Source organism: Oncorhynchus clarkii, chromosome 17, assembly GCF_045791955.1.
Source record: "Oncorhynchus clarkii lewisi isolate Uvic-CL-2024 chromosome 17, UVic_Ocla_1.0, whole genome shotgun sequence".
Lineage (NCBI taxonomy): Eukaryota > Metazoa > Chordata > Actinopteri > Salmoniformes > Salmonidae > Oncorhynchus > Oncorhynchus clarkii.
This window is the reverse complement of record NC_092163.1, coordinates 70,229,505-70,250,232: the sequence shown is the minus strand read 5'-3', so window position 1 is coordinate 70,250,232 and position 20,728 is coordinate 70,229,505. Positions and strand designations below refer to the sequence as shown.

Below are 20,728 nucleotides of genomic sequence, written 5' to 3'. Positions count from 1 at the left end.
TCTCAGTCCTTGTTGGATTGATCTACAATGCTACTGTACACTGCTGATCCAGAGCTGGCAAACAGTCAATCAGGCATGTTGAGCATAGGCATATTCATTTGCTTTTTAGGAAGACATATGGAGGGCAAATCTTCGTGTCTTCCTGTCTTTGGTAGTTGCGCTGGTTTTCTCGTGTCTTCCTACCCATAATTGTCTTTGGCTACTGAAAGCATGAGTCTCAGTGCACAGGACTTTTACTGTGGTTACTGTAATGACTGGGATCAAACCATGACACTCAATTACACGCTCACCAATGACGTATACAAAACATATGTGTGTATGTCTATGTCTCATTCTCACACACACGCACACACACACTCCATAATGGCTTAATTATTCACATTCCTGTGGGCTAGCCAGGCGATGAATCAGTTTTTCATGAGTGCAGAGTACAGAATGTAGCTCTAAACCCAGGTTGTTAATACAGCCATACAGAACAACCAATGCTTGGGAGATAGACCATACCCATAACACAACACAGTGCTCTGAAGCACCAGCTCTGTCTCTGACCACAGAGATCATGTCAACATAAAAGGAGAGCAGGGAGAATGCTTGTCTTTTTTTCCCCCATAACACCTGTAGATAGAATTATAATATTTATTGTGTAACTAACTGGGTTAAATCCCAGTACTTTTCCTAGCTGCTAGTGTCAAGCTTACATGCCTGTTTATTCATGAGGTGATATTGGCTTATTCATGTCCTTGTCTTGGTGCTACGGTGCTCTTTCTGCACTGCATCCTGCATTCTGATGAAGTCTGGATGCTATCATCCCACTGAAACACACACACATACACACACACTTAACATGCAGGGCGTTCCCCTGTGCATGACAAGCTGAGGCATGGTCAGACACATCACCAACATGCAGAGGAGGTTTGCACAGGACTGCACTGACTGTCTATATCAGCTGGTAGCCTAGCGGTTAGAACGTTGGGCTAGTTACTGAAAGGTTGCTGGTTCGAATACCAGAGCTGACAAGCTGAAAAATCTGTTGATGTGCCTTTGAGCAAGGCAATTAACCCTTATTTGCTCCAGGGGTGCTGTACTACTGAGGCTGACCTTGTAAAACAACACATTTCACTGCACCTATCTGGTGTATGTGACAATAAATACATTTATTATTATCATCTTAGAGTAACTAGCCGTTCTACGAAACATTACGGTCATTGATTGAATACCCAAACTCTTAGCAGCTAGAAGTCCTAACATATTGAGCACATTTAACACTGTATGAAATACATAACCTGTCAACCATACTGCGCTATGACTGTATATATGAATGGACAAAGTCATGGATCACGTGACACAATGTTTAACTATGTGAAGACTCAATAGAGCATTGAAGCTAAATTAAGTCGGTTAAGATGGTGTCTCATGGGGACATAACATACTCAGTTTGAGCTACTCCAGGAAGTGACGTTACAGGCTAGCTCAGTGCTGTCCCCTCATATAAGTCAAGTTTTATGCCGACCTGGGTACTGCAGGCTACCATTAGCAACTCAATTATCCTTATAACTTCTTCTGGGTGCGACTTTAAAATAATCGGTCAAAGTACATACATTTGGTGTATTAGAAGCAATTATTGGTCCATGAGTATCTTTGCAACATTTTTTAATTTACAAGAAGATTGACCACAAAGATTGACATTTTTCCATTTACTATAATGGGGGATCCTGTTTTCTGCTAACAATGCCTGCAGTACCGCGGCCGGTCTTGAACCTCTGTGGCTTCAATTATTATTATTATTATTTTTTACATTGAATCTTTATTTAACTAAGCATGTCAGTTAAGAACAAATTCTTATTTATGACAGCCTACCCCGACCAAACCCTGACGAAACTGGGCCAATTGTGCGCCGCCCTATGGGATTCCCGATCACAACTGGAAAATGATACAGCCTGGATTTGAACAAGGGACTGTAGTGACGCCTCTTGCACTGAGATGCAGTGCCTTAGCCCTCTGCGCCACTCGGGAGCCCCAATGTGAGGGGGCAGTCAATGTGAGGGGGCAGTCGTTCTCCACCTGTCCTCCTTTTCTCTTAGTAACATCTTGAGTGACATTAGTAGAATGCTCAGGTTTGTTCTCCTTCATCAGGATCATCCATGAGGATGGCTACTCAGAAGACGAGTGTAAGCAGTACAGAGCTGTGGTCTACAGCAACACCATCCAGTCCATCATGGCTATTATCAAGGCCATGGGCAACCTCAAGATTGACTACACAGAGGCCTCCAGAGAGGTAAGACACACACATGCAAACAAACACACACACACATGGGCATGTATGTTAGGCTCCTCTGTTTCTGCAGTCAGATGATTAGAGAAGAGGTACAGCTTTGCTTCTACACATCCATTAGAGCTCTTGAGTAACAATATCCTGGGCACTGAAGTCAAGGTTAGTCACTATCATCCATAACCCCATGAAGTCAAGGTTAGTCACTATCATCCATAACCCCATGTAGTCAAGGTTAGTCACTATCATCCATAACCCCATGAAGTCAAGGTTAGTCACTATCATCCATGACCCCATGAAGTCAAGGTTAGTCACTATCATCCATAACCCCATGTAGTCAAGGTTAGTCACTATCATCCATAACCCCATGAAGTCAAGGTTAGTCACTATCATCCATAACCCCATGAAGTCAAGGTTAGTCACTATCATCCATAACCCCATGAAGTCAAGGTTAGTCACTATCATCCATAACCCCATGAAGTCAAGGTTAGTCACTATCATCCATAACCCCATGAAGTCAAGGTTAGTCACTATCATCCATAACCCCATGAAGTCAAGGTTAGTCACTATCATCCATAACCCCATGAAGTCAAGGTTAGTCACTATCATCCATAACCTCATGAAGTCAAGGTTAGTCACTATCATCCATAACCTCATGAAGTCAAGGTTAGTCACTAGCATCCATAACCCCATGAAGTCAAGGTTAGTCACTATCATCCATAACCCCATGTAGTCAAGGTTAGTCACTATCATCCATAACCCCATGAAGTCAAGGTTAGTCACTATCATCCATAACCCCATGAAGTCAAGGTTAGTCACTATCATCCATAACCCCATGAAGTCAAGGTTAGTCACTATCATCCATAACCCCATGAAGTCAAGGTTAGTCACTATCATCCATAACCCCATGAAGTCAAGGTTAGTCACTATCATCCATAACCCCATGAAGTCAAGGTTAGTCACTATCATCCATAACCCCATGAAGTCAAGGTTAGTCACTATCATCCATAACCTCATGAAGTCAAGGTTAGTCACTATCATCCATAACCTCATGAAGTCAAGGTTAGTCACTAGCATCCATAACCCCATGAAGTCAAGGTTAGTCACTATCATCCATAACCCCATGAAGTCAAGGTTAGTCACTAGCATCCATAACCCCATGAAGTCAAGGTTAGTCACTATCATCCATAACCTCATGAAGTCAAGGTTAGTCACTAGCATCCATAACCTCATGAAGTCAAGGTTAGTCACTATCATCCATAACCCCATGAAGTCAAGGTTAGTCACTATCATCCATAACCCCATGAAGTCAAGGTTAGTCACTAGCATCCATAACCCCATGAAGTCAAGGTTAGTCACTAGCATCCATAACCTCATGAAGTCAAGGTTAGTCACTATCATCCATAACCCCATGAAGTCAAGGTTAGTCACTATCATCCATAACACCATGAAGTCAAGGTTAGTCACTATCATCCATAACCCCATGAAGTCAAGGTTAGTCACTATCATCCATAACCTCATGAAGTCAAGGTTAGTCACTAGCATCCATAACCCCATGAAGTCAAGGTTAGTCACTATCATCCATAACCTCATGAAGTCAAGGTTAGTCACTATCATCCATGACCCCATGAAGCCAAGGTTAGTCACTATCATCCATAACCCCATGAAGTCAAGGTTAGTCACTAGCATCCATAACCCCATGAAGTCAAGGTTAGTCACTATCATCCATGACCCCATGAAGCCAAGGTTAGTCACTATCATCCATGACCCCATGAAGCCAAGGTTAGTCACTATCATTCATAACCCCATGAAGTCAAGGTTAGTCACTAGCATCCATAACCCCATGAAGTCACGGTTAGTCACTAGCATCCATAACCCCATGAAGTCAAGGTTAGTCACTATCATCCATAACCCCATGTAGTCAAGGTTAGTCACTATCATCCATAACCCCATGAAGTCAAGGTTAGTCACTATCATCCATGACCCCATGAAGTCAAGGTTAGTCACTATCATCCATAACCCCATGTAGTCAAGGTTAGTCACTATCATCCATAACCCCATGAAGTCAAGGTTAGTCACTATCATCCATAACCCCATGAAGTCAAGGTTAGTCACTATCATCCATAACCCCATGAAGTCAAGGTTAGTCACTATCATCCATAACCCCATGAAGTCAAGGTTAGTCACTATCATCCATAACCCCATGAAGTCAAGGTTAGTCACTATCATCCATAACCCCATGAAGTCAAGGTTAGTCACTATCATCCATAACCCCATGAAGTCAAGGTTAGTCACTATCATCCATAACCTCATGAAGTCAAGGTTAGTCACTATCATCCATAACCTCATGAAGTCAAGGTTAGTCACTAGCATCCATAACCCCATGAAGTCAAGGTTAGTCACTATCATCCATAACCCCATGTAGTCAAGGTTAGTCACTATCATCCATAACCCCATGAAGTCAAGGTTAGTCACTATCATCCATAACCCCATGAAGTCAAGGTTAGTCACTATCATCCATAACCCCATGAAGTCAAGGTTAGTCACTATCATCCATAACCCCATGAAGTCAAGGTTAGTCACTATCATCCATAACCCCATGAAGTCAAGGTTAGTCACTATCATCCATAACCCCATGAAGTCAAGGTTAGTCACTATCATCCATAACCCCATGAAGTCAAGGTTAGTCACTATCATCCATAACCTCATGAAGTCAAGGTTAGTCACTATCATCCATAACCTCATGAAGTCAAGGTTAGTCACTAGCATCCATAACCCCATGAAGTCAAGGTTAGTCACTATCATCCATAACCCCATGAAGTCAAGGTTAGTCACTAGCATCCATAACCCCATGAAGTCAAGGTTAGTCACTATCATCCATAACCTCATGAAGTCAAGGTTAGTCACTAGCATCCATAACCTCATGAAGTCAAGGTTAGTCACTATCATCCATAACCCCATGAAGTCAAGGTTAGTCACTATCATCCATAACCCCATGAAGTCAAGGTTAGTCACTAGCATCCATAACCCCATGAAGTCAAGGTTAGTCACTAGCATCCATAACCTCATGAAGTCAAGGTTAGTCACTATCATCCATAACCCCATGAAGTCAAGGTTAGTCACTATCATCCATAACACCATGAAGTCAAGGTTAGTCACTATCATCCATAACCCCATGAAGTCAAGGTTAGTCACTATCATCCATAACCTCATGAAGTCAAGGTTAGTCACTAGCATCCATAACCCCATGAAGTCAAGGTTAGTCACTATCATCCATAACCTCATGAAGTCAAGGTTAGTCACTATCATCCATGACCCCATGAAGCCAAGGTTAGTCACTATCATCCATAACCCCATGAAGTCAAGGTTAGTCACTAGCATCCATAACCCCATGAAGTCAAGGTTAGTCACTATCATCCATGACCCCATGAAGCCAAGGTTAGTCACTATCATCCATGACCCCATGAAGCCAAGGTTAGTCACTATCATTCATAACCCCATGAAGTCAAGGTTAGTCACTAGCATCCATAACCCCATGAAGTCACGGTTAGTCACTAGCATCCATAACCCCATGAAGTCAAGGTTAGTCACTAGCATCCATAACCCCATGAAGTCAAGGTTAGTCACTAGCATGCCCGATCCAAGAAGCCATCACATGCAGTCACACAGTTGGAAAATAACGCCAATTTCCGCTAATAGGAGACTGTACCTACCAATCTTATATTATCCTACCTTATCTTACTATATCTACCTATCTTATCTTACTATACCTACCTATCTTAACTTACTATACCTACATATCTTATCTTACTATACCTACCTATCTTATCTTACTATACCTACCTATCCTATCTCATCTTACTATACCTACCAATCCTATCTTATTCTACCTTATCTTACTATACCTACCAATCCTATCTTATTCTACCTTATCTTACTTATTTCTACAAAATACACAAGAGATTTACAGGAAGCCCATCTCTGCAGCCAACTCCAACACCCCCAGAAAGGCTTCCAGTTTTTCCATCTCCTTATCAGATAAAAGCTACTGGCCAACTGAGGTCACATGTTGCTCGTAAAGTTCAGTCCTGACTCTCCTGTAAAACTCCCCCTTGAGCCTTATCTCCATGTGCTTGTGGAACAGACATGGTTTCTCAGGCAGGTAGTGGTAGTGGTAGGGGAAGCTGGCCATGTATAGGGACTTCCAGTAGCACTCACAATGGCAGATCTCTGAGAAACTTGGGAGGTCTTGACCTAAAGTCACACAAAACCAGTTCTAGATGCGCAGTGCCTTCAGAGAGTATTCAGACCCCTTGACTTGTTCCACATTTTGTTACCTTACAGCCTTATTCTATAATTGATTAAATTGTATTTTCCCCCTCATCAATCTACACACAATACCCCATAATGACAAAGTAAAAACAGGTTTTTAGAAATGTTCGCAAATGTATATAAATAAAATTTACATAAGTATTCAGACCCTTTACTCAGTACTTTGTTGAAATACCTTTGGCAGCGATTACAGCATCGAGTCTTATTGGATATGATGCTACAACCTTGGCACACCTGTATTTGGGGAGTTTCTCCCATTCTTCTCTGTAGATCCTCTCAAGCTCTGTCAGGTTGAATGGGGAGCGTTGCTGCACAGCTATTTTCAGGTCTCTCCAGAGATGTTGAATCGGGTTCAAGTTCAGGCTCTGGCTGGGCCACTCAAGGACATTCTAAGACTTGTTCCGAAGCCACTCCTGCGTTGTCTTGGCTGTGTGCTTAGTGTCGTTGTCCTATTGGAAGGTGAACCTTCACCTCAGTCTGAGGTCCTGAGCGCTCTGGAGCAGGTTTTCATCAAGGATATCTCTGTTCTTTGCTCCGTTCATCTTTGCCTCGTTCCTGACTAGTCTCCCAGTCCCTGCTGCTTGAAAACATGCCCACAACATGATGCTGCCACCTCCATGCTTCACTGTAGGGATGGTGCTAGGTTTCCTCCAGACGTGACACTTGGCATTCAGGCCAAAGGGTTCAATCTTGGTTTCATCAGACCAGAGAATCTTGTTTCTCATGGTCTGAGAGTCGTTAGGTGCCTTTTGGCAAACTCCAAGCGAGCTGTCATGTGCCTTTTACTGATGAGTGGCTTCCGTCTGGTCACTCTAAGGCCTAATTTCTGAAGTGCTGCAGAGATGGTTGTCCTTCTGCAAGGTTCTCCCATCTCCACAGAAGAACTCTAGGGCTCTGTCAAAGTGACCATCATGTTCTTGGTCACCTCCCTGACCAAGGCCCTTCTCCCCCGATTGCTCAGTTTGGCCGGGCAGCCAGCTCTAGGAAGAGTCTTGGTGGTTCTAAACTGTTTCAATTTAAGAGCGATGGAGGCCACTGTGTTCTTGGGGACCTTCAATGCTGCAGACATTTTTTTTGTACCCTTCCCCAGATCTGTGCCTCAACACAATCCTGTCTCGGAGCTTTACGGACAATTCCTTTGACCTCGTGGCTTGGTTTTTGCTCTGACATGCACTGTCAACTGTTGGACCTTATATAGACAGGTGTGTGCCTTTCCAAATCATGTCCAATCAATTGAATTTCCACGGGTGGACTCCAATCAAGTTGTATAAACATCTCAAGGATGATCAATGGAAACTAGATGTACCTGAGCTCCATTTGGAGTCTCATAGCAAAGGGTCTGAACACTTTGTCAATATGGGGTATTATGTGTAGATTGCTGAGGATTTTTTAAAACCATTTTAGAAAAAGGCTGTAACTTAACAAAATATGGAAAAGTCTTGGGATCTGAATACTTTCCGAAGGCACTGTACCTAAATGTATTCTAGAAATGGATGTTGAGAAATACACTAAAATAAGCAACGAACCAAATCCTGGTAAGAATGTGTTATTTAATTGTAACCATTGATTATGATAGCAAGATACTGTGTCCCTGTGCCATCCATGGTATGGACTGGTTAAGTTGCTGGGTATTGAAGTTCATTGTTGAAAAATGTATGTAATCTTGGATAGCAGAAGCAACTCAAAGGTCTAGGCTTGGGCTTGTTGCTACCAAAACTGAGTTCCATATCAATATTGCATATCAACAGTATCTATCAACCAAACATTCTAAATACTACTGAAGTTGCTGTATTTAATTGTGATATCATTATATTCAGATGTGAGTGTATTGAAATGAATTGAATTGCCAAGGCAAAGAAATAGAATGGGATTCTAAATCAACGCTCTTATCAAGCAAACATTCTAAATTCAAACATTCTACTAACTTTGCTTGAAATTGTATTTTTATTATTCAAAATTGCCATGACAATTGACATCCATTATGCACACACACGACCCCCCCCCCCCCCCCCCCCCCCCCACACACACACACACACACACACACATTACAGTGGGGACTCTTGAGGTTCAGACCTGCTCTCTCCTCAGTGCTCAGACAGAGAGTGAGAGAGCAGTTGAAAGAGAGATTGAGAGAGGGTCCCTACCCTATTGAAGTTGGAATTTGTAAGGGTAATGGCTGTAAGATCCCGGATAGCACTGACCATTGAGAGAGAGAAAAGGTAGAGGCTGTGAGTGGGTTTTCCTGCAACCACGAGGGCAATGTAGGCTTGATCATGAAGAAACGTGAAGTGTGCTGAATAGGGAGAAGGTGCGGTAACTAAGGGTTTTTATTTAAAGCTGCTGACTGGACATATTTTCCAAGCAGATTTCCTTTGCAGGCAATTTCTGCAGCGTAGGCACTGTGCACCTCAAGTGAATAACCTGTCTCTCAAACTCCTTCTGCTACTGCTGCCGGCCGCAAATACGGATTATTATCATTATAGTTTTATTATAATTAATAATATTAAAACGATAGCATTAACACCTCAGGCTGATAGAAAGGCTTCATTCCCAACCCATATTCATTATTCACACACACACACACACACACACACACACACACACACACACACACACACACACACACACACACACACACACACACACACACACAGCTTCACTGCTCTCACCTATCACACTCAATGAGTCAGCAATAAGATGCCCAGTGCTCCTGTGAAGAGGGTTCAGCCTGTGAACTAGAGATGGAGTACTTGAATACTTGAAAGGAAGTCAAAACTCAAAACTCGATCTTTAGCCAGAGATAAAATGTTAAAATACTGTCAAACTATTAGGTGGAATGTGCTGTGTGGCTGCCTGAACGGGCAAGTGAAATTTGCTTTGACTCTAGTGGTCCATATGTACATGTGCAATTGCGGGGCACAACAAAAAATAAACCAAGGCAAGCATCACATAGTTCTTCTCCCTAGTTTCCACTTCTCCTGTGTCTCACTCACTCAGTTGCCTTCCGACCGCTCCCTCTGATAGTGCTGTGATGATAGCAGTATCGTTATGGGTTTTCCATGGCAAAAATGAAAACATGAAGCAGATTCTACTTCTTGGTCCTTTAAAAACCTGCTGTATGTAAAATATTGTGTGCTATAGCTTGGAAAATAAACATGACTCTGGATGAGAACATAATAGTGCTTGTTTCCTACATTAGTGCTGTGTTCCAAAAGAAGTAAAATCCACTTCGTGTTTTGTGTCCTTTGCACAACCCTAACGAGTATCGCAAATTTTTATCCGAATCATTAAACATAGGCCTACTCACCAAACTGATGTAGTGGCCGTAATTCATCAACATCCAGTGTTCAATGTTGAATTGTTAATCCATTTGGAAAAGTCCAAAGAACAAGCAGAATAAACTAAATCTGTATATGGAAATGTCGTTTTGCAATCCAGATGTATGTATTTTTAACTCTCGAAGTGTAACCCTATTTCAGATCTTTGATAACTTTTCCAGATGCAAGATCTGTGTCACTTCGCACTCGCTGGTTTTTCATTTGGAAAATGTGTTGTTCTATTTCATTCTGTTACATGTTTTTTACTATAACATAGGTGTGTCTTGACTGTGATAAGGGCTTGTGAAATAAGAGCGTCTTGTCTGCTAAATGAACAAAACAAGGCTATGCCATTTCACAGTCATTGGCTTCTACAAGCAAGCCCCACATTGCTGGTTAGTCCTTTTTTGAAGATTGTGTTCCACAATATAATATAATGAATCTTAAATGGCACTTTTTTTTTGAGTGATATACTGTATATATGGGGTAATTTAGCTATTAGGATTTATCTATAATGGTTATAATAAATTAAGCATTGTTGTGCACTGTTGGTATTGATAAATGCCCATATTTTTTCAAATGTTTTCCTAAAATATATATTTTTCCATTAGAGTTTCCATTAGAGTATACTCAAGTATATAACAAAAAATATGGTAGTACTCAAACAGTCAAAACATTTCAAATGCCCATCCATACTGTGAACAAACTGTCAACATGTTTCTCAAAGAGGGCTAAAACATTTTTAGGAAGCTCGAGTGTATTACAGTATATGTCAGAGGGCTTCAGTCTTGAGTCTATAGCTGGAGGATGGGTGAATGTGCTTTATTACTGTAATCTAGTCTCCTGCATGGCTGAGGAGAGAGGCTGCCGTGGCCATTACGGGAGGATGGATGTCCTCAGACCATCGTTCATGCCACTGGACGTGTTGATACTTGCTCTGCCTCCTATGCAGGCATTTAGTGTACCAGCTGCCACAAACATACTTTCACACAGTACATTAGACAACAGCCAACATGTATGCACACTTTAGACAGGGATGCACAAGAACACACATAGAACATTGCATAGACACACACACACACACACACACACACACACTTGTACACGCAGGCATGCACGGACGCACACACACACACGGGTACTGGTGCCCAGAATTGACTCAATGAGTCACCTAGTTCCCAGGGAGAGGAAATCGAGCCTCCATATGCTGTGTCATTTCATTTGCTTTGTCATTTCAAATCCAGAGAAAGATGCTGAAAACATTGCAAAATATCCTTTGTGAACTGCACTCCCAGTCTCAAATTGAAATGTACATTTATGGTCATTTTGTTCCAGTTCACTAAATTGATTGATTATTCAATTTGAGCTTTGCTAATTTGCTATTATGGAAACAGGCGACACAGCAGATCTGCATACTGTATGTGTGTGTGGGTGGAGAGGTGTTGCCTCAGTGGACAGTATGCAGGGCTGTTCATCCGTCTGCTGAGTCTCTGGGCATGGAGGTGTCTGGTTCTCTGAGCCTAGCCAGCTGTTCATCCGTCTGCTCTGCTGAGTCTCTGGGCATGGAGGTGTCTGGTTCTCTGAGCCTAGCCAGCTGTTCATCCGTCTGCTCTGCTGAGTCTCTGGGCATGGAGGAGTCTGGTTCTCTGAGCCTAGCCAGCTGTTCATCGGTCTGCTCTGCTGAGTCTCTGGGCATGGAGGTGTCTGGTTCTCTGAGCCTAGCCAGCTGTTCATCTGTCTGCTCTGCTGAGTCTCTGGGCATGGAGGTGTCTGGTTCTCTGAGCCTAACCAGCTATTCATCCGTCTGCTCTGCTGAGTCTCTGGGCATGGAGGTGTCTGGTTCTCTGAGCCTAGCCAGCTATTCATCCGTCTGCTCTGCTGTGTCTCTGGGCATGGAGGTGTCTGGTTCTCTGAGCCTAGCCAGCTGTTCATCCGTCTGCTCTGCTGAGTCTCTGGGCATGGAGGTGTCTGGTTCTCTGAGCCTAGCCAGCTGTTCATCCGTCTGCTCTGCTGAGTCTCTGGGCATGGAGGAGTCTGGTTCTCTGAGCCTAGCCAGCTATTCATCCGTCTGCTCTGCTGTGTCTCTGGGCATGGAGGAGTCTGGTTCTCTGAGCCTAGCCAGCTATTCATCCGTCTGCTCTGCTGAGTCTCTGGGCATGGAGGTGTCTGGTTCTCTGAGCCTAGCCAGCTGTTCATCCGTCTGCTCTGCTGAGTCTCTGGGCATGGAGGAGTCTGGTTCTCTGAGCCTAGCCAGCTGTTCATCCGTCTGCTCTGCTGAGTCTCTGGGCATGGAGGTGTCTGGTTCTCTGAGCCTAGCCAGCTGTTCATCCGTCTGCTCTGCTGAGTCTCTGGGCATGGAGGAGTCTGGTTCTCTGAGCCTAGCCAGCTGTTCATCCGTCTGCTCTGCTGAGTCTCTGGGCATGGAGGAGTCTGGTTCTCTGAGCCTAGCCAGCTGTTCATCCGTCTGCTCTGCTGAGTCTCTGGGCATGGAGGTGTCTGGTTCTCTGAGCCTAGCCAGCTGTTCATCCGTCTGCTCTGCTGAGTCTCTGGGCATGGAGGAGTCTGGTTCTCTGAGCCTAGCCAGCTGTTCATCCGTCTGCTCTGCTGAGTCTCTGGGCATGAAGGAGTCTGGTTCTCTGAGCCTAGCCAGCTGTTCATCCGTCTGCTCTGCTGAGTCTCTGGGCATGGAGGAGTCTGGTTCTCTGAGCCTAGCCAGCTGTTCATCCGTCTGCTCTGCTGAGTCTCTGGGCATGGAGGAGTCTGGTTCTCTGAGCCTAGCCAGCTATTCATCCGTCTGCTCTGCTGTGTCTCTGGGCATGGAGGAGTCTGGTTCTCTGAGCCTAGCCAGCTATTCATCCGTCTGCTCTGCTGAGTCTCTGGGCATGGAGGTGTCTGGTTCTCTGAGCCTAGCCAGCTGTTCATCCGTCTGCTCTGCTGAGTCTCTGGGCATGGAGGAGTCTGGTTCTCTGAGCCTAGCCAGCTGTTCATCCGTCTGCTCTGCTGAGTCTCTGGGCATGGAGGTGTCTGGTTCTCTGAGCCTAGCCAGCTGTTCATCCGTCTGCTCTGCTGAGTCTCTGGGCATGGAGGAGTCTGGTTCTCTGAGCCTAGCCAGCTGTTCATCCGTCTGCTCTGCTGAGTCTCTGGGCATGAAGGAGTCTGGTTCTCTGAGCCTAGCCAGCTGTTCATCCGTCTGCTCTGCTGAGTCTCTGGGCATGGAGGAGTCTGGTTCTCTGAGCCTAGCCAGCTGTTCATCCGTCTGCTCTGCTGAGTCTCTGGGCATGGAGGAGTCTGGTCCTCTTATGTTGTTCTTGTCTATAACTCTTCTGTACTCTGTCATGTATTTGTATGTCCTGTGTGGACCCCAGAAAGAGTAGCTGCTGCACACATCCTAATAAACTAAACTCATTATCTTCACATTGGCGACTGAACTGTGCTGTGTCATCATCGCCATCACGCCAATCATCCCTGTCTATTTACACTACACTACGGGAGGCTGGTGGCACCTTAATTGGGGAGGACAGGCTCATGGTAATGGCTGGAGCAGAATAAGTGGAATGGTTTGATTCCATTCACTCCGTTCAAACCATAATAATGAGCCGTCCTCCCCTCAGCAGCCTCCACTGCAGAACACAGATGGTAGAGGGAGAAACACCCAGAAGAAATATATATCCTGCCTAACACTGGCACACTTTATTACAACACTACATTATTTATCATGGCACACAGCCTTGTCCACAGACACCAATATATCTCCCATATTAGCCATCCACACAGTGTAGATTACCTGGCCTCATTGGCCACCTGTCAAAACAACCCAATATTTATTAATTTAATCTGGTTCACTCAATCATTGTCTCTTATGGCTAGAGAGACCTTTTAACGATTTATGATGAGATCTTGCATCATCACTGTAGATGCGCTTGCTTTGTCAAATCCTCTCCCCAGAGGTCCTTACACACAGCCATACCTCACTGATCTAAAAAACAAATGTTTGATAGACTGTTGGCTGTACATTTGGTGATAATACGGGTTCTCCCTCCCTCCGCAGATTTAAACATTAGCCCTCTACCTCTGTGTCTGTTGCAATAACTGTTCCCTAGTACTGTGGTACCTGCAGCCTCCTAGCTTTGCCCATAATGCCCCTCTCCTGTCCCCTTCCGCCCCCTGCAGGACGATGCCCGCCAGCTCTTTGCCCTGTCGGCTGCTGCTGAGGCGCAGGGCATCCTGCCCGACGACCTGTCCAAAGTGATCCGCCGCCTGTGGGCCGACAGTGGGGTGCAAGGCTGCTTCACGCGCTCCCGGGAGTACCAGCTCAATGACTCAGCCGCATAGTGAGTAGACATAGTGTGTTTCAATTATGAACAAATTCTTATTTACAATGAGGCCTAGCAAGAGGCCTCCTGTGGGACGGGGGCTGAGATTATAAATAAATGTAGGACAAAACGCACATTGTGATAAAAGAGACACCACAACACTAGATAAAGAGAGACCTAAGACAGCAACACAACATGACAGCAACATGGCAGTAACACAACAGGACAGCAACACATGACAACAACACATGACAGTAACACAACATGACAACAACACAACATGACAACAGCATGGCAGTAACACAACATGGCAGTAACACATGACAACAACACATGACAGCAACACAACATGACAGCAACACAACATGACAACAACATGACAGCAACACAACATGACAGCAACACAACATGACAGCAACACAACATGACAACAACATGGCAGTAACACAACATGACAGCAACACATGACAACAACACATGACAGTAACACAATATGACAGCAACACATGGCAGCAACACAACATGACAACAACACAACATGACGACAACAGCAACACAACCTGGCAACAACTCAACATGACATCAACACAACCTTGCAGCAACACAACCTGACAACAACACAACCTGGCAGCAACACAACCTGGCAACAACATGACAACAGCACAACATGACAACAACACAACCTGGCAGCAACACATGAAAACAACTCAATGACCTTCAATGTCAACAACTCCCTTGAAGGAGTGGTACGCTCAATGATTCTCAATATAACCCACCTCCCTCGCTCCATCCTCTCTCTCACTCCTTACCTCCCTCTAGTTGACTCAGTATGCAATCTGCACCTGCACACGCACCCTCACGCTACCACAATACAAATCAATGTGACCAGGAGACCAACACCAGTTAGAGCTACTCTCTATCTCCTCCTGCTGCTCGTTGGAGACCAACACCAGTTAGAGCTACTCTCTATCTCTTCCTGCTGCTCGTTGGAGACCAACACCAGTTAGAGCTACTCTCTATCTCCTCCTGCTGCTCGTTGGAGACCAACACCAGTTAGAGCTACTCTCTATCTCCTCCTGCTGCTCGTTAACTTTTTATTCAACCTGGAAAACAAAAGCCTGTCTACTTTGCATACCGCTTAACAACTCTGCTTTGTCTGCCAATTTCCTTTTTAATAACATTACAAACACATTAAGAGAATGAGTTGATTCTTAAAGGTCGGATCACAGAGAAGACTGGGTGTTTACCCTGATGCAATCACAGTGGCAGTTAGATTGATTGGTGGCTTGTCTGTCTCATATCAGGTTTAATCAGGAGTGTGTAAAACCTCTGGCCAGCCTCCCATTAGACTGATGTATGATGGTATTGTGTTCTGATTGATGGTAACAGAGGAGGTCTGTGTCTAGATTCTCCTCTTCTCTACTGCTCTCGTCTCCTCTCCCATCTGCTGATGTGTGAAACCTGACATAATACTCCACAGGTAGCAGACTAAACTCAACGGTGACCGAACAGGCCCCATTAACATAACAGGGGTCTGTAGTTGACCGGGTTGAGAGTTTCAGGTTTCTTGGTGTCCACATCACCAACAGTCTATCATGGTCCAAACACACCAAGGCAGTCGTGAAGAGGGCACGACAAAACCTTTTCCCTCTCAGGAGACTGAAAAGATTTGGCATGGGTCCCCAGATCCTCAAAAAGTTCTACAGCTGCACCGCCTGGTATGGTAACTGCTCGGCATCTGTAAGGCGCAACAGAGGGTAGTGCATATGGCCCAGTACATCACTGGGGTCAAGCTTCCTGCCATCCAGGACCTACATTGAGGGGGGAAAGTATTTGATCCCCTGCTGATTTTGTACATTTGCCCACTGACAAAGAAATTATCAGTCTAATGGTAGGTTTATTTGAACAGTGAGAGACAGAATAACAACAAAAAAATCCAGAGAAATGTTCCCTTTGAGAAAAGTTGAGAGAGAGAGCGAGAGAGAGAGAGACGTATCATACACAAACACAGAACACATGGACTCTGTGGTCGTGCATGAACCAAACAGAACCAATCCAGAATCACTGTTGTGCTAAAACACAACAACAGACAACAGCTGTGGTGTATCTGCTTGAGTGCCTCTGCTTGAATGTGTGCGTGTGTGTGTGTGTGTCTTGCCAATGTGTATGTGCCGCCCCTCATCATCATCATCATCATCCTGTGTGTGTGGTCCTCACAGCTACCTGAACGAAATGGAGAGGATAGCCAAATCAGACTACATCCCCACACAGCAGGACGTGCTGCGGACCAGAGTGAAGACCACCGGCATCGTGGAGACACACTTCACCTTCAAGGACCTGCACTTCAAGTAAGGGCTCTTAGAACAAACCTGAAACCTGAATAGTGTCAGTCTCTCTATCTGGATGACTTTGTGTATTGGGACAGGGGCAAACATGTAACTGACCATTACATTATTACATTAATGAGAAAACAAAATGTATCCAGTGCACAGATATAGAGAGGCCTGGTCTATTCCCTCTGTCCCCTTGTTTTTAACTTGCTGTGGATGAAGAAAGGTTCCAAAAGGGTTCTTTGGCTGTCCCCATAGGATAACTATTTTTGGTTCCAGGTAGAACTATTTTGGGTTCCATGTAGAATCCTCTGTAGAAAGGGTTCTACTTGCAACCAAAAAGGGTTCTTCAAAGGGGACAGACAAAGAACTCTTTAAGGTTCTAGATAGCACCTTTTTTTCTAAGAGCGAAGACTGCGTGAGAGTATGTCCAAAGTGTCTGGTTTGTGTGTGTACTACATGTGCGTGTCTTTAATGGCATGTGCATATGGCTGACCAGGAAGTGTTGTGAGACACCCTCTACCTCCTGACTGTGAGCAGCCTGAGGCAGATGTAACACTGTTTAACAAGTTCATCTGATACAATGGGAGATCCGTTCAAGCTTCAATGCTTTTAACAGCCAGATAGACAATGAGAAACATGGTGATAAATCGGGCCATTCCTGTCTGCCTGTTTGTGTGTCTGCCTCTGCCTGTCTCTGCCTGCCTGCCCGTCCGTCTGTCTGTCTGTCTGGTCTGACATGAGTCCACAGTGACCAAGTTCCAGATAAACTCAGAGCGCTGCGCGAGGCTGACATTTTCCTTCCGTCACAGCCTCACAGACACGTTGTCTGGGATGAACAATACATGGAGACAATTGATAAGAAAATAGTCACCTCTTTATATCTCTGTTCTGTTGTCTGCAGCTATGGAAACTCATCTCCAGGAAAATAACAACAGAATGAATGAATGGCATAGAAATGACAACTGACACATTTGGTTGAGGGAGAGAGATAGTGAAAAGAAGACATACTAAAATAGTGTTTGTTTATTTTGTGTTACCTTCTCCATATTCTCTAGCAATGTTTCTGTCTTTAGAGCTTGTGCGTTGTTCTCCTCACAAAGAGAAGAGCAGGAAGCCACTGAAGCTGCTGTGATTATCACAATCACCATAGACCTGGATGCCTGGCGGGAGACACATGGACCAACTCCCCGTTCTCCAGCTACAAAGTCCCTGCATTGGTTAGATACTGAAAGCCTCCATAGCTATTGGTCTGATGCGACCACATTAGACACGGGTCATTCTTATACAAGAATGCACTCACCAGTACTACAGTGTTAAAATCCATGGATGTGAATCTGAAGTAGTCAAATCAAATCAAATTGTATTTGTCACATGCGCCGAATACAACAGTGAAGTGCTTATTTACGAGCCCTTAACCAACAATGCAGTTTTAAGAAAAATAACAACAACAAAAATAAATAAAAGTAACAAATAATTAAAGAGCAGCAGTAAAATAACAATAGCGAGGCTATATACAGAGGGTACGGGTACAGAGTCTATGTGCGGGGGCACTGGTTAGTCGAGTTAATATGTACATGTAGGTAGAGTTATTTCAGTGACTATGCATAGATAATAACAGAGAGTAGCAGAGGGGGGGCAATGCAAATACTCTGTCTAGTACACTCCTCTCACTGGGACTGTGAAGATACCAGTAGTAGGGCTGTAGGCTTACCCAGTGTTTGTGATTTCATTGTGTAGACCAGTGAGATATCAGTATTGAAGGGTCCATGGTGATTATTTAAAGCAGCAGAGAATGCTACCTTTGTTCTACCTGCCTTCTCTCTCCTCAGTTCCTCCAGTCTGGGTCCCATGGTGGACATTTCTGCGGTTTGGGCAGTGATCTTGTTCTCCAGTTCCTTTACTTTGTCCTTGTATAAATGCAGTTCAGTCTTAATTATGCTCCACTCTCTGGTCCATCACCTCTGTCTTCAGCTCCTCCATCTCTCTCACTGGCTGTCACTTTGGCTGCCATGTTCCTAAGCTCCATAATCATCTCTCTGGTCCATCACCTCTGTCTTCAGCTCCTCCACCTCTCTCACTGGCTGTCACTTTGGCTGCCATGTTCCTAAGCTCCATAATCATCTCTCTGGTCCATCACCTCTGTCTTCAGCTCCTCCACCTCTCTCACTGGCTGTCACTTTGGCTGCCATGTTCCTAAGCTCCATGTCTATCAGCAGTCTCCACTCACCGGAGATGTCAGCGCGCTTGTCCTTTTACATTTTTTACATTACTGTCCATGTTCTCTCCTCACTTGCTGTGACCCTGTTCAAATCAAATGTATTTATATAGCCCTTCTTACATCAGCTGATATCTCAAAGTGCTGTACAGAAACCCAGAAGAAGCACGTTAAGTAATATTGTTCTCTATGACCCATCCACTCTCTCCGAGTTCATTCCCCACAGAGGCAGAACAGCAACAGTCGCATTACAGCACACTACCCATTCTGAAATGAATACCTCAAACTAATGAAGCATACTGGACACAGTCCCTTTAAATACACACTGGTCTTGGTGAACCTGTATATGGGAAATTAACATTCGTTCACAATGGAAATTTCAAGAACATTGCCAAAGACTGTGGGTGATAACAGAATACGGGTACAGATTATTCCATGCCAAGTCATTGACATTTAGGTTGTTGACAGAGTCATGGGACAGTCAAACCTGTAACTCAGTTCTAAACTAGGTCATCTTAATCTTGTATGTCTGAGCCTGTGAATGCCCAGTTTGTTGCAGGTTGAAGCTTTATGCGGAATAGTGGGTCACATCAATGTCCATTAACGTGTGATAGAAAGGCTGTGTTGTTGGCACTAATCACAGCTCAAGCAGGGGTATGACCTCAGCGCCTGCCTTCCCTAAAAACCAATGTCACCTCATCTGTGTGATGGGCTCATGTGGTAGAGCCTCGTCATCTCTCTCCCAGTTCCTTTACCCACTTCTTCTGGTAGACACCTGGTGTAACAGTCTAATGTGTCTCCAGTGTTCAAGCGTCTGAACACTCAGAGTAGAAGTCAAGCATCTCAGAGTAGAAGTGCTGATTTAGGAGCAGTTTTCCCTTTCAGATCAAAATGAATGTGATTGCATGGACAGAGGGGAACCTGATCCTAGATCAGCACCACTACCCTGAGACGCTTGATACATATGGCCCCTGAGGGCTTCCTGTAGCAGTGTTGGCCGTGTAGTCTTTTATCACGGTCAAGCGTATCTAATGGATCTCTGTCTGCCTTTGTACTCAACCTCATGAAATGTTAATGCATAGCCTGAGATTGAATGTCACCCTCACTTTCTATCTTTCTTCCCCTTATCACGCTCTCTTTTTCGTCTCTACTTCTCTCCTCTCTGTACTTCACCTTATCACGCTCTCTTTTTCGTCTCTACTTCTCTCCTCTCTGTACTTCACCTTATCACGCTCTCTTTTTCGTCTCTACTTCTCTCCTCTCTGTACTTCACCTTATCACGCTCTCTTTTTCTTCTCTACTTCTCTCCTCTCTGTTCTTCACCTTATCACGCTCTCTTTTTCTTCTCTACTTCTCTCCTCTCTGTTCTTCACCTTATCACGCTCTCTTTTTCGTCTCTACTTCTCTCCTCTCTGTTCTTCACCTTATCACGCTCTCTTTTTCTTCTCTACTTCTCTCCTCTCTGTACTTCACCTTATCACGCTCTCTTTTTCGTCTCTACTTCTCTCCTCTCTGTTCTTCACCTTATCACGCTCTCTTTTTCTTCTCTACTTCTCTCCTCTCTGTTCTTCACCTTATCACGCTCTCTTTTTCGTCTCTACTTCTCTCCTCTCTGTACTTCACCTTATCACGCTCTCTTTTTCTTCTCTACTTCTCTCCTCTCTGTACTTCACCTTATCACGCTCTCTTTTTCGTCTCTACTTCTCTCCTCTCTGTTCTTCACCTTATCACGCTCTCTTTTTCGTCTCTACTTCTCTCCTCTCTGTTCTTCACCTTATCACGCTCTCTTTTTCTTCTCTACTTCTCTCCTCTCTGTTCTTCACCTTATCACGCTCTCTTTTTCTTCTCTACTTCTCTCCTCTCTGTACTTCACCTTATCACGCTCTCTTTTTCTTCTCTACTTCTCTCCTCTCTGTACTTCACCTTATCACGCTCTCTTTTTCTTCTCT

The 20,728-nt window shown here is 44.4% G+C and overlaps 1 protein-coding gene across 1 annotated transcript in view; it reads left to right on the top strand.

Moving 5' to 3' along the window:
* The window catches only part of LOC139371341 (guanine nucleotide-binding protein G(i) subunit alpha-2), a 96,103-nt gene that overhangs the window by 65,416 nt on the left and 9,959 nt on the right, over positions 1–20,728 (top strand). Inside the window, exons 3-5 of the mRNA XM_071111688.1 lie at positions 2,134–2,275; positions 14,089–14,249; positions 16,451–16,579. Coding sequence (XP_070967789.1) covers positions 2,134–2,275; positions 14,089–14,249; positions 16,451–16,579 — 432 coding nt within the window. The remainder of the gene's footprint in view (positions 1–2,133; positions 2,276–14,088; positions 14,250–16,450; positions 16,580–20,728) is intronic.